This window comes from Phasianus colchicus, chromosome 2 (assembly GCF_987193195.1).
Source record: "Phasianus colchicus chromosome 2, bPhaCol1.hap1.1, whole genome shotgun sequence".
Taxonomy (NCBI): Eukaryota; Metazoa; Chordata; class Aves; order Galliformes; family Phasianidae; genus Phasianus; species Phasianus colchicus.
Genome location: NC_143437.1, coordinates 19,560,981 through 19,576,522, shown reverse-complemented (window position 1 = coordinate 19,576,522; position 15,542 = coordinate 19,560,981). Strand labels below are relative to the sequence as shown.

The following is a 15,542-nucleotide window of genomic DNA, read 5'->3' as shown; positions in this document are numbered from 1 at the left end:
CAAATCAGCTTTGTTACCCCTAATTACTAATTTCACTATTTAGACTAATCAGGCTGATTTTTCATGACAAGCACCCACTTGAAAAAAGAATGCCTACCTATAGCTTGCTTCTACCTGTTACAGTTAGCTGTATTAGCAAAAAACTGAGCAGAAATAAAAGTGAAACAGGATACTTGGATACAGTTCCTCAACCAGTGGAAACTTTAGTACTGTTGACATTCTTATGCCACATCCATAATGGGTGAGTTTATAACTTTAAATCAAAATAGTTAAGCTAACAAAACTTCAGTGTTTAAATCATGCCTTTTACAGGAAATGTTTTTCAACTACATGATATTTTAAGCTGCTAATGAGTAGGAATTAGAATCAGCCTAAGGATTTGTATACACAAGGAAAAATATTTAGACTAGTATGTTAATTTTACATATTTCTAGAAAGTTAAATAATTTAGTAGCTTTTAAATATGTGTATGGAAAAACCCTATATGAGTTGAAACCTTACTTAGAAGATTCTGTGCAATGAATTAAGGAAAACATTCCCTTTTTATTTATAAAATGGCTATGTTACCAGTAACTTCAAAAGCCATTGCGCTCTATTGAGTAACTGTGCAGCAGTTGAAATTGGAAGGATAAGAAGGGTACATCAGTCTGTTCTTTCCTATCAGCTGATACATGCTGTGTCCTGATCTTCTGATCTGCACAAGGTGTTCATTCACTGTATGCCCTTCACTGCTATGTTCATCACATTTCCTACATAGCATATTGATCACACTGTGGACTTTGACAGTTGAACTGGTATGTCGCCTAATTCCATTGGTACACTCTGTAATTAAAGAAAGGTGGGCAGAATGTGTTCTGCTGTGCACAATGGGATTTTAAGGTGTAACAATTTTTTTTCTTTAAAATTAACAATTACAGAATCCATTGGATGTTTTTGCTTTTGTTTGTTATTTTTATTAGTTTCCTCTTCACTGCACTGCAATGACAAACCAGTTACAGTCCTCCAAATTTTGAAGAGACACGTAATTGTTAAGTTGTCAAGCAGATTGATATAATTAGTTTTGTTATGTTTAGGTGTTTATTGCACCTCATAGCCCTAGAAACTGTCCTAATACCTCCTCAGAATTACATTGACCCTGCTCTCTGAATCTGTAGAATTTCTGAATCCCAATTAGAATTTCAGAAAACTAATCCACTCTGCCAGGTTAATGTATCCTTTGAACTTAAAATCTGTTTTGAACATCAGTATCTCTAGCTCTTCTAGAGTGAAATCTTAACAAGTTCAGGATTATATTTTAATTTGAGATAAAAGCACTTTTTATTCCTATAAGAAAACTCTTTCCTCTGTTTCTTCTTGAGCCACGTGCTTTCTTAAAAACGTATCTACATTATTAAAGTTCTCCCTTCCATTTTCTCAGCCATACAGCACTTGTCTTCACAAGACAGCACTGTGAATACAACATACATAACAGAATCAAAAATTGAATATCCTACAGTTTGCTGTCTCTTACATTTGGTCTCTATACGTAGTCAGTTCATGGCAATTCCACCAATGCTAAGAATTTGGAAAGTATGTTCGTATTTCAAGTCTTCTTTCAAAAGGCATATCATATTTTTATTTTAACCAGATAGTTTATTTGCTGATATTTTTTTCCTGAATTATACTTTAGACATGTAGAATGCATGCTAAACTGCAAACTTTGGGTGCCTTTAGAGCTTTATTGCTTTGTTTGCATATAACAAGCTTAAACGCAACCTGCTCCAACCTCTTTGGAGCAATTGCAGGTAAGCTTGAAAGTGTTTCTGTCTAAAGGCTCCCCAGATAGTTGACTATCAGTATCATAATTTGATTGTCACTAGCCCACATTGTTTGTAAACTGTTTGTACGAGGTTGGTAATTTCCATTACAAGCATAATCACTGGTGAGAAAATACACTCATCCAATGGAGATCCGACTTTGTCTTTACATCTCCATTCAGCACTCTTCAATAACCTTCAGCCATTCGTGTACTGTCTCTAGATCTCCAGTAATACTATTAGTGTAGATTTCTTCTTTTCCTTGATCCTCTATAAACAAAAAGAAGTGGAATGACCATTGCTCCTATCTCATCTTCTATGTTTACAGAATGGTCATGAGGACATTCAGGATGCATGTGTGAACACAGGTTATACTGCTGAGTATTACGCTTTTGAGCATAAGGCCACATGAACAAATGCATGAGGCAGTAATACTTAAAGGCAGCACATGCATTAGAGTAATATAAGCACCCATTCTTGACAGAGAACTCTTCAGTGCTATATGAATATAATACCTTTAAATACTTACAAGTACTACTTCTTGTCTGAATCTCTTGCATAATCCATCAGTTTCCTGATGTTTGAAAGCTGTTAAAGCTATTATTTAAGCTTTTTTTTTTTTAACTTTTATTTCAAACTTGAAAACTTTAGAAAGTAGTATACATCTTTATGTTGTAGCAAATCACAGCTTTAAAATACTCAACAGAATATATATATACATTAATTTTTGCAAGATTCATGGGTCTCAGCATTGAATGTTATGTAAAACAGAGCTGAGTTGATTCCTTTTTTCAACAAAATGATCATATGCCAGAATTACTCTGAAGACTATTTGAGTTTTCTCTTACTGAAAACAATGGGATTTCATTATTACAAAAAAGCAAACTCCTACCCTTCTATTAAAAAAAAAAAAAAAAAAAGCCACAGTGCATTTTTTAAACTAATGCATTTATCTGCAACCAATCTGCTATAAACATTTTAATTTTATAGTAGCTGAAGTCTACCTAGCGAAGTAATGAACTGCAGAAGCACTTTCTGGACTTTAATCACTTTATGTTTTGTTATATTTCAAGCAAATACACTGAAATCCTCTATGATTCACAGCAGAAAGAACAGTGTTTATCATGCATTACCAATGAGTGGTTTAAATTTCAGCTGTGTGAATAAAACTATCTGGTACATATTTGAGAACAAATAATGTGCTTTTAAGAATTGGTTAATCCCAGATTTCACTGGGCAAGACTGCACAGTTGCAAACGTGTCACATAACATGGCAGTACACATCACAGTGGAGAGGAACTGGATGTTACAGAGTCTTTCTGTTTGTTCAGTAAATCTGAACAGATTCATTCAAGTATTCTGAATTAGGCTGAAGATGATCAAGCTGTCTGACACAGCTAACGCAAGAGTAGTGTGTGTGTGTTCTGTTAAAATTCTGCCTTTAAACTGTAGCACTCTCTATAAAGCGCCTGTACATCCTGGGCTTCTCTCTATATATAAACCTCATTTTTTTAATAAGAATAATAGGTAAAAGTAAAATCATATTATCATGGTAAGTATATTCTCATATATACCAGTGCAATGTGAAATCAAGTAGCATGCAGTTGTGTACCAAAAGTGTTGTCCCACTAATTTCATTTTCAGTTCCATATTCTCTGTTTGAGGAGGGAGGGTGATAGATAGTCAGGAAGGTAAAATTGATTTAGGTTTTCTCCTTTTATGCCAAGATTGCCTACTGCTATTTTCCTGGAATTTTATGATTTGGAGTCTGAACTATTTAAATTCAAAATAACTTTATACTCAGAGTATTATTCATCAATTTGATTTTCCTGGATTCTCTTTTGTTTAGTAAATATTACAATTTTATTATGGTTATCTCATCAAAGGATCACAGAATTTAAGTGGAAGTGCAAACAGAATGCAACTGTTTGATGAAGTTAATAAATGTAGGTCAGTGTGAATTTGTAAAATGTTGCAGTTCTCTGCAGAATTATGAAAATCTGTATATTGCTGAAATCATCACTTCAAGACCTTTCCAAAAGTGCCAGGAACAATATTATGTGTGTATTTTTAACCTTTATACAGACAGCAGGAGTACTGTCAACCAAATTTGCATCTCATAGCTGGAACCAGCACTGCTGCCTACTGCATAATGAAGTATCAGAATAACAATAAGTTACCTTGTCATATGAAAATGTTTTATTGTCGAACTATATAAAGCAAATAATTTTGTCATTAACAAATCAATAGCTACTTTACAGATTTCTTACACGAGATCGTTTTTATTTGTTTTCTTTGCGCACCTACATTGATAATGCTATGCTTTATTTCAATTACTTGGAGTATTCTGTATTACAAAGAAAATGCACTTTTTATTACCCTACGTATTCACTTTTTAAACAAAAAAATGCATGGTAAGCTTGTGCTAATTAGCACTGATATTCTTCGGACTTGAACAATTCTCAAGTAATGATAAAGCACTATATTTGTCAAAACTTACACATATTTCCTCTAAAATGGTATTCCATAAAAATCTGTGTGATAGAAACTCTAGTTAAACTAGAGTTTAGGCATACAGGCATGCCAAGTAGGCATACAGGGGAAGCCAAGTTTGTAGGAAGATATGGTAGAGGTAGATGATGTTAAAAAACTTAGATATGCTTTAAGACAATGAGAAAATTATGTTAAGAAATTACCAACTTTTTTTATTAATACGTTAGTTTAATAATTCCAACTATGAACCATGTAAAAGACAAATTATTCGCAAAAACAAAACAAGATTACTAATTAACCTAGAACATGTTATGCATTTACAGAACCCTTTTTCTCTCAACAAATTTGATGCAGGCCAAAATATTTTTCCATATTCAGTTCTCCTCCTTGAACCATGAAAGGTTCATCCTGAAACAAATTGCATCCAGAGTCTGAAAGGATAAAGTTATTGATCATGCATGGTAGCTAGTATTCCTAATATCAGTTAGTCCCAAGAAAACATTGTTTATTATCACTGATTGAACTTGAGTTATATACGAACAAAGAGAAAGCTCAGTTTAGTCCAAAGATCATTTAATTTCATGGAATTTTCTGTTGACTGTAATGGAGTTTGAATTTATTCTCTTTGAACTTTTAAGATTTAACTCTAACTCTGTTTGGAAGTCTAGATTTATGTCTTTAGTATCACTTATGCTTATATACCTTTTTCTGTATGGTAACAGTGAAACCCACTGCACAGTGAATAATATGTTGCTCTTGAATTGCTCACATATGAAATAGTATATTCATATCCTATCACTTATTGATTTCTTGATTTTGTTGCTCCTATTCAAATTCTTTGAAAATACAGTGTTATTTTCTGTTGCCTGTTAGAAGAGAATCATCCTGGGAGCTCCCATCCTCCAGTCACTATTGTCTGTATATTCTTTACAACTGTACACAGCAGTATTACAGGTGATAGAAATATTATAGCACAACTAACAAGATGTGTAGGCTGCGAATGTATACTGAAGAGTATTTGTAACTGCTAAAAACAAGCAAACTTTGGAAAGATTTCTGGCACAGTGTTATTGAAGACATGATTATCTGGAAAGTATCGTAACAATTTGAATTATAGTACTACCTAAAAAGATCATGAATTGTGTTGAATTTCTACAATTATTTTTTACTTTTTGTTTGAATTTGAATTACTATTATTTTTTTATTTTTGATCTCTTTTTAATTTCATCACATGCTGACTATTAAATATTCCCTGAAAATACTCTGGTAGATTCAGCTTAATGAATGGAAAACATTTTACATCCCATTATTACTACATCTGTAACACACATTCTAAATAACAAGGCTTCTTTTGAAATAATTACATAAGTATCTAAGAACATGAATAGCACTAGTAATGTGTTGATGCTGAATGGTTGACTGCAATAAAAAAACCAAGAAATAGTATTAAACAAGTAAAACAGATCATAGGGTCTGATACTGAAAGTAAAATGGCAATTTTTTTTTTTTAAGTGATACTATATGCATTTTCTATTAATCCATTTATTTCTGATTGATTGATATAGAACAAAGAGTATCCAAGTAAAAATGCTTATGTACCTACAGGCAGTGACTCTGAAATCTGCACCTTAAGGACAAAGAAAGGTCGCCAATCTCTCCAACTCCTAGTTCTTTGTCAAAAATGGACACAGTTAATGAGGTTTGTTTGGTACAGCACAAATTCTCAGACACAGATAGAGATCCTTTCAATGGAAACAAATTTGTTTGGCTTTACCAGGTTACTTAGCGATTAATAATAGCCTTGAGATGCAGGTCAGAAAGGTCATCGTACCCGCTTGCCAACACAATCTAAAATGTGCAGCTAGTCTGGCTTTGCAGGCTTTGAGGCCCCGAAACACTATGCATAAAGTAAAACAGGCTATTTTCCAACTTCTTTTTTCATATTAATAAGCAATTTTCAAGAGAAGGGTGGCAAAATGGGGGCCATGCCACTCTAAGTAATTCATTTATTTTGCAATTTAATCTTATGTTGGAAAAAAATTACACTGCTGAAAAAGCATAGCATGGTGATTTTTAAACGTCAGTGTGCTTCATAAGTAACCTTGTATGAAATATTGTATTAGCAGCCTTTAACAGTAAACTGCAACAAAAAATATTTCCAGGGTTTGAAAGAGACCTATACATCTTTTCCGATCTTTAATTTATTTCTTTTCCATTTTATTTTTTTCTGTTACATTTGAAATAAAATGTGTAAATAGTTAATTTTTTACTTACTGTTGTTGATAAAAACTTGAAAGATAGCATGAAATAAATAACAATTCTATGCTGCAATTTCTTTTTAATAATTTACTCTTTCACATATGTTGACAAACCTTTTTAATGTTATGATAGTTCAATATTAAGAATAGATCGGATGCACAATCTTAAACACACTTTTAGGAGTAATATGATGTTCCAACAGAATTGTTCATAGTAGCAAACTTATTCATACGTGACAGGATTTGGATTTTGTCCTATTGTATCTTTTTAGTATCCATTGACACAAGTGAGACCATTAATGTGGACCTTTCTAAATATGTTTTGCTGGAACATTTTAATAATCCAGATATATTAATATCTGGTTAAATATTTTAAATAATGGATAAATATTGATGTTCTTTTGTTGTTGTTGTTGTTTGTTTGTTTTTGCCATCTACTCAAATGCTTAAAAAAGAACCAACAAATAAAATTTACTCACCTAACTTTAAAACAATCTAAATGGTTGACTGAATATATTTGGTGTCTTTGGCATGCCAATTAATTTGAACTAGCCATTTCTTAATAACAAATGTAACAAATGTTAATCAAACTAACCTTTTTTACCTGGGTCAAAAATCCATGTGCACTGTGCACAGCAGCACAAAATTTTGTTTCTCTCTTCACTGTTTGCATAATTTATGAGAAACCTTGTTCTTTGCAAGAAGCCATTGTGGTGGAATCAATGGCCATTTTCTTTTCTAAATGTTCATTTGGAATCATGAGTTCTCGCCATTCTCTGCCAGCTGGTATTAGGTACAGTTCTTTAGTTCTTTTACGATGAAACAATGTCCTATAACCTATTGACTATGTCCTTTAGTTGACACTATTTTTGCAAACTTCTTTCATACACTGCCTCATGAGACAGTTATATTTTTTTCTTGTGGCCTGTACCATTGCTATCAGACTAGAGTATAAAGTGACCTGTGCAAGAAACTTAATGCTATGGAAACTCCTCTTTTTAAAGACATTGCTGAATAAAAAGCTTATTTCCAGTTCTCTGTGCATAAGTACTCAATTGTACAAAAGGCTCAAAGGTCTAGGAGAGAATATCAACTCTTATCCTGTGTTTACTATGCTTTTTCATGTCATAAGTTTGTAGATCAGAAGGAGATGTCGCAAAGCACTAATCGAAACTTAAGTGAACAGCTTGTTTTAAGACTGAAGGAACATTACTAAATTAAAATCAATTCTAGTTATAAAAAAAAGTCAAACGAAAATTATTCTGAAAGACAGCAAAATATCTATAAATTTTATTTGATCAAACTATTAAAATAAGCATTGACATATTCTTCAAAGTAATAACTAAACAATATGAACTAATATACTGGTTTTGGCATTTTAATCCTATTTCTTCACAGCTATCTCCATGTAGATTCTGCTGCTGTGGAACTTGATGAACTGTAATTTTCCATTCTACTGTTGCAGTATATTGCTAATGGTTAATAGCAAAATACCATGAGACTTTAAAAGGGTTAAAGTAAAATAAAACATGACCAGGTCCTTTATTATTACCACGATTGATAGATTTATTTTATTACAGGAATGAACTCCAAGAGTATGCAGAAATGAATGAAAAGGAAAAGAAGAAGAAAGACCTAGAAAAGAAAGAAAAGGAAAAGAAATACAAAGCCCGAAAGATGCATTACCTCCTTAGCACTGAGCAGGTTGGTATACCTGTCCCTGACAGCTCATGCAAACCACTTGGGCCCCCAGCCTGACAGAGATAAACTAGCAGGCTGAATGGGACATGACTTGTTGAAAAGATATCACAAAGACACTACTTCGAGTTCAATTTAGTGCTTTTCTATAGGCAAGAGCAGGTACCATGACTATTCCATGACAGCAGCTTCATAGAGGCAGCATCAGCACTGCTGGCAGAAAGAGTCCAAGTCAGCAGTTTGATCTGCCACTGTGATAACACAACACGAAGGGCATAACCTCGCTTTAAAAACTCATTTTGACTGGCTTATTGTTGTGTTGTTGCACTTGTCAAGAACTAACAAGTTATTAAGCTGAGGAGGGATTTCATTTTTTCCCCTTTTTTAAATTGAGCTAATGCTGGGACTGGTTCTATCTTCTCTTTGTTTTTAAGACAGATTGTAAATGCAGTTTTTCTGTAAAAGCTTTTCCTAGAACTGCCTGAATCAGCTTATTTAGCATAATTGTTTTTACATAGAAATGCCTCATAAATTTTAAATATTTACTGATTAATTTGTTTTGTATTGATAAAAGTGATATATTTTTCAAGCTTTCTTATGTATGCTGCTTTGCAGACAGCATAGCCATACATGTATCTTAGACAAAATGAATATGATTGGTAATGCTTGTGCTTTTGCCTTTTGTTACTGCTCTTTTTTAAACATTCACATAAATCATAAGTGCCTAGTGATTGGTTTTACTTCATATGAATAAGGAATAACAGACAGTTGGGATATGTTGACGTGAACTGAATGCTTCTTTTTCTTGATTCTTACTCATTTCTTACTTTACGTATCTGATTGGTTATTTATCTATATAGATTATCTATGTGGAAGAAGTGCAAATCCTAAAGAAAGCAAGAAAAATACCATGCCACTTAGTGGCAGAAAATTAATATTTTCTTCTGTTTGGGAATCATTTGTAATCTAAACGTTGCTTAAAATATATATGCATTGACTGGATATCAGTTATTAAAAAAAAAAAATCAATTTTCCAATAAAATGCTAAAAAATAGCATGATAAAAATGCTGTTTAGTAACAGCAGAAAAAATTCTGAATGACTTTTTTTCTGAGGAAATTGGTAACTAAAATTCATTCACAGTAATTAATTTATCCAGATGTAAAACTAGAATATTAACAATTATTTGTGCACTGTTTTTCTTTTGCTTTATACTATATTTGTGTTGGAGAAAATTATGTAAAACAAATAGATAGACATTAATGCATTTATCTGGAGCAAAAAATTGGATTTTTATTGACAATTAAGAGATTTACTGTCTAAAGAGAGTTTAGTAAACTTAGTTCATTTCACTTCTGATAATACTGTCTTAGCAAATTACTGACACTTATTTAAGGAATGGCAAGAGGGGCCTTACGTCAGCCATGCACCCAGAGGACTTCTGATAGTGGGCTGCAGTAATTATTATGGTCTGATGAATGTGTGTTTTGATTTTACAGAATTACATAGAATTCATTTTCAGAATCTTTCAGAACAAAAATATATTTGATTTTGCTTGCAAAGATAACTTGTGTATACAGTGACTCAGTCTACAGAATTTTTCCTTTATAACAGAATCACAGAACTTTGCTTCAAGAACTACCTTTCTAAGGTAGTATTTTGAAATATGAATGAATGTAAATCAAGGGAACACCTACAAACACCCTGAAAAACAGCAACCATCAATTTATTGTCATCAAGCTGTGTATTTAACAATTCCTCATAATCATAAAACTTAATATCTTCCTAAGATACAGAGCAAATGATTTTACTTCAGAATTTACTGTTTTTATGCTTTGTGCCTGGCAATTTTCTCTGAATATCCTTGCTCTTCTGACCTGACTATAAGTGTTTCTTGCTATCTTCAAAGGATAGTTAACTGGATTACTGAGTAAGGTCTGTTCATTGTCTCAGTATAATCAGGCAGCAAAAATCAACACTTCTGAGTGAGTGAAGGAAATGATATCTTTTGTAATCTGCGGACATAGCAAATGAAAAGAGGAGGCTGATAAAATGGATTTATTTTAAAGTCATGTATTAACTAAAGCCCAGTGAGTGCAGATGATTTGCTAAAGTTTTTGTAGTGGTGGAGCTAAGCCACACCAAGGATCAAGGCTGCAGATACTCAAGCAAGTTGTATGGACAGCATTACAAAATCTGCATCTGCAATAATAGTTTCTAATATATCCTATATATTGTGAATCTTTTTGTTTTATTACAAGCATGGAAAAAGGTGTGTTTACTTACTGTCAGAAAGGAATTGTCAGTAAAGAAAGATATGTCAAGTTCCTCTTTCTACAAGTCAAATCCCACAAAAGTATCTCAGAAATATGTTACAGGTTAAACAAGGAAATAACCAAGCATGTAGCTCTACACAGTGTAGCAGATAATACAGTGATCCCTTGTGCCTTTAAAGACTGTTAATCCTGTATTGAATTCAGAATTTGCATTTCACAGATATAATCTTATTGCACTGATAAAAATATATACAGGTACACAAGGCTGTGCCAATTTTTAATTGGTAGCATTATTTCACATTTCAAAAAGTAAATCTTACAAATGCTGGTATTGTAAATATACGGGGTTGTCTAGTATATTTTTATAAAATCATGGCATATGATAAAGTCAACTTTTTTTTTTCTGGTGTTAACTTTCTATTGAAGCATTTATTTCTTTCATAAACTGTTTCCTTTATAAAGGAAAAAAAAAAAAAAAGAGAGAGAAAGAAATGGAGATTAAATTCTGAATTACTATACATTATTTGTTGTTGTTGGGAGCAGGTATACACACATAGCCTTATATAGACAGTTCTGAGCTTGCTTTGGTTGCTTTCCAAGCCAATCTAGAGCTATAACATAGGGCTGAACCTAAACTAATTAGCCTTGTTGAGAGCCATGGTATATTAGCTGTAGAATTAATACAATTACACAGCTTCTAGTAAGCTCAAAATATGAGCAGTCTAAGTGTGTGAACACTTTAATCTTAGGCAGGAAGTTTGATCTACCAAAAAATATTGAAAAGGCATGCCTACATTTAAATCTACATTACATCTTTTTTTTTTTTTTTTTTTTTCCCTTTGGCATACTGATTTCCATTAACATGAAACAGTGACATTCCGGAAAATAGTTGGATTGTAAAAACTTTATGCTATTATACTATGTTTTACACTTTATGTTTTGCAAACAATTTTGACATGAAAATCTAACAAAACATGACTGTTTCACATTGCTATATGTACAAATACATTGCATTTACATAAACATTTTAATAGACATAAGTCATTTATTTGGATTAAAGAATTATTTTAGCAAAGAAATTTAAGGAATAGGAAGATGAACAAAGGGAATTTTTTTTATATATATATCCTGCCAACTTCATCACAGAAAAATGTTTTTTGGCTTTTCTGAAAAACAGCAACTTTTTTTTTTTTTCTTTTTTTCTATCTATAGTACCAGAAGTATCTATGCAATACAAATATAATACTCTTTACATGTAAGAGTTGGCTTGAAAAAAGAAAGCAAATTTTGTTTGATTTAAGCTAAGTTAGTTGCCAAGTAATCTCTGGAAAAATAAAATTTGAGCTCTAAAGCTTCATGGTTATGAAACACTGAGCTTTTAACCTATGTCAGTAGTTTCAATAACTAGTCAAGTAGTATCTAACACACATTAGCTTCCTTGGAAGAGAATTTCTCCTACATGATTCCCATAATTATGAAAAAAACCAAACCAGTTTGCAGGTGTTAAATCATGTTGTCTGCTCCACCTACTGGTTGCTTTTTGCAAGAGACTCCAGTGAAAAAATGCAGCAAGAAATAAATCTGTGAGATAGCAACTATAAAGCTTCCAAGTAAAATTCCATTTTAAAAATAACATGCTCTATTTCAAATTTTAATTTTTATATATGTAAGAACGTTATCCTTTTTTGTTTTTACCTTCACAATGGGATAAATTCTGACTTTATGATGAATATAATAAAAATTGCAGTACATATTTAACAAGACTTTGCCTTTGTTCAGAATATTTCTTGTCATTTATTACTGGAAATAGAGTAGAAATAACAATGCGGACCCATTTCTATTTTTTTCATTATTTTTGTTAGTCATACTATGAATGAATTACAAGTTCTTTTTGAGATGTGGAACTTGAAATAATTAAGATTTTACTGGTCCATAATCACAGTCTAATGTTTCTGTTACAGAGGTCATGATCTGTTTTTTCAGTTGTCAGTAATAAATGAAAAAGATCTTTAAGGTTAATATTTAATATCTATTATAAATATGTTTATCTATATGTATAATCCATCTCTATCCCTTTCATTTCTGTCTGTGTATTCACTAAATTCACTGTAATTGAATAGTTTCTGCTCTTTGTCATACTAGCAAGGTGGACATTTGTAGGAAGGACTGTCCTTTGCAAAGGGCTGACAAACTGTAAAGTCAATGAAAGATGGACTAGAATTACTAGAACACACTGATGACACTTTGTAAAAGTGAGTATGAAGACTCTACATTTGTCAAAGTGTGGTTGAGCAATTCCTATCATTGGTATTTCCAACCTTCCAACAAATTTTGCAGATTTTGGTCTTTGCCTCACAATGATGATTAGAATGTATGATAGACTAAATCCAAATAAGTCAAACTAGAATACTGAGATGGATTGTTTACATATCTCTTGGTGGAGCAAGAAACAGTGCTGAAGTGAGTCTGATCCTGGGTGAGAGCAAGTGTGTCAACTGCTGCTAGCACTACTGTAGCTACCCCTTACACTTTAGTTTTAGGAGGCAACTGTACTGGGTGAAGCAAGTGCAAATTTAGTGCTCTTATCTCCAACTTTCCTTTGCTTTTAAGCAGATAAATTTATCTGGTTAACATTTGCAAAAAAATCATATACTACACACATTTTTTAAGAAAAAGTGATCTGAAGCTAGTTCAGAAAGCAAAACTTCCTCAATGTATACTGTCTACAAAAGCATGGGGGCTTAGCCACATAACTGTAAAACTTGTTTTGATGTTATTGACAATGCGATGTTTCAACCTCATCTCCTTCTATGACTGGGTGACCAGACTGGTAGATGAGGGAAAGGCTGTTGATGTAGTCTACCTAGACTTCAGCATGGTCTCTCACAGGCTTCTTCTGGGGAAACTGGCTGCCCATGGCCTGGACAGGTACACACTTCTTTGGGTAAGAAACTGGCTAGAGGGCCATGCCCAACGGGTAGTGGTTAATGGACTGAAGTCCAGCTGGTGACCTGTTTTGAGTGGTGACCCCCAGGGGTCGGTACTGGGGCCTATCTCGTTTAATATCTTTATTGATGACCTAGATGAGGGGATTGAGTGTACCCTCAGTAAGTTTGCAGATGACAACAAGTTAGGAGGTGGTGTCGATCTGCCTGAGGGTACGGAGGCCCTTCAGAGGGACTTAGATAAGCTGGATCGCTGGGCTGAGGTAAATGGGATGAGGTTCAACAAGGCCAAGTGCCAGGTCCTGCATTTTGGCCGCAACAACCCCATGCAGCGCTATAGGCTTGGGGACAAATGGTTGGATGACTGTGAAGAGGAAAGGGACCTGGGGGTGTTGGTTGATGCTCGGCTGAACATGAGCCGACAGTGTGCCCAGGTGGCCAAGAGGGCCAACGGCATCCTGGCCTGCATTAGAAGTAGTGTGGCCAGCAGGAGCAGGGAGGTGATCATCCCCCTGTACTCAGCACTGGTGAGGCCGCATCTCGAGTACTGTGTTCAGTTTTGGGCCCTTCACTACAGGAAAGACATTGAGGCCCTGGACTGTGTCCAGAGAAGGGCAATGAAACTGGTGAGGGGTCTGGAGCGATTGGACTAGATGATCTTGCAGGTCGTTTCCAACCTTGTGATTCTATGATTCTATGATTCTATGGTTATACATGCCTCACTTCATCTTCTCATTGCCCTGGCTTGTGGACTCAATCTCAGCCTGGCTTCCAAAACTGAACTTCATGTTCTTTGATAAATCCTGCTGAGGTTTGATGAATTAATGTTGGTCCTCTTTTCAGTGGGATCTTTTATCTGAATGTGTTTATTCCTGAGACCTTGAAAAAAAAAAATGAATTGTGCAGTTCTGTATGTATGCCTACTCAGACTCTTGACCTATAAACATCAAAATCATAGTCATAGAATGGTTTGTGTTGGAAGGGACCTTTAAGAGCACGTAGGTCCAAATCTCTGCTATAGGCACGTACACCTCCCTCTAGACCAGGTTGCTCACAGCCCCATACAGCCTGGCCTTGATTGCTTCCAGAGAGGGGATATCCACAGCCTATAGGCAAACTGTTCCAGTGTCTCACCACCCTCACAGTAAAGAATTTCTTCCTAATATCTAGTCTAAAATCTTCTAGTCTGGAATCTTCTTTCTCTTGGGCTGTGATCAATTTGAGGTCCTAACTGAGTCAAACTGAAGGCTCTTGTGGCCCACAGTGCTGTCTCTGACAGTGACCAACAGAATGTGCTAATGGAAGAGTAAAAAAATGGGGCATGGGGCAATAGAATGATAAGCCAAGAATACTCTTGCAGTTTCCTTCAATCTGTATTTAAAAGACTTATAGTTATTAGAGCTTTCAATTTTTGGATTACTAAAGAGTTCAGGTTTTGCCGCAGTATTCCTCCAGTTCCTGCCTTTCTTAAATACTAAAATAAGGAATAGCTTGAACAGAAAGAATGTAAGACCACATTAACTAAAACTTGTATTGTGCTTGCTTTGAAGAACAAATTGACTCATTCTCTCTGCAATATTGTTTTGCAGCATGCTAATTTCACAGCATAGACTGTTATTGTTAAACAGTTAAAAAAAAAAAAAACTCTGAAATTTCATTTATTAACTACCAGGAACAGGATAAAGATTATTTAAAATGAAACTGTCTTTGGACACCTGGCAGTTTTGTTCTTAGATAAGGATTCAGATATAGCACTGCCCTTTGATCTTCAGATGCACAGTTTAAGAGACAAGTTTGGTCATTTTAGCTTAGTCCTGAGTGAACAGTCCACATCAAAAAATTATTATACATAATTTGTTATTACTGGAAGTGTCTGTTCAGGAAGGGCCAAGGACTGAGCTAGCATGAAGAATGAATTAGCTCTTACCTTTTACATTTTATTTCTTTTCTCTTTACTGTTGTAATTTTATTATCCTGTCTCTAAAAGATTCAGAGAATGAAATTAGCATTAATTATAAGCACTAATACATCCTGAAGATGAACTAAAATTTTTGTTTATTTTTTTAACGTAGGTGCC

The 15,542-nt window shown here is 33.9% G+C and overlaps 1 protein-coding gene across 2 annotated transcripts in view; it reads left to right on the top strand.

Annotated features, from left to right (window-relative positions):
- Positions 1-15,542, top strand: part of SPATA17 (spermatogenesis associated 17) — a 90,806-nt gene that overhangs the window by 28,136 nt on the left and 47,128 nt on the right. For both annotated transcript variants that reach the window (XM_031595871.2, XM_031595864.2), the window contains one exon: positions 8,128-8,251. In XM_031595871.2, the coding sequence (XP_031451731.2) occupies positions 8,128-8,251 (124 nt within the window). The remainder of the gene's footprint in view (positions 1-8,127; positions 8,252-15,542) is intronic.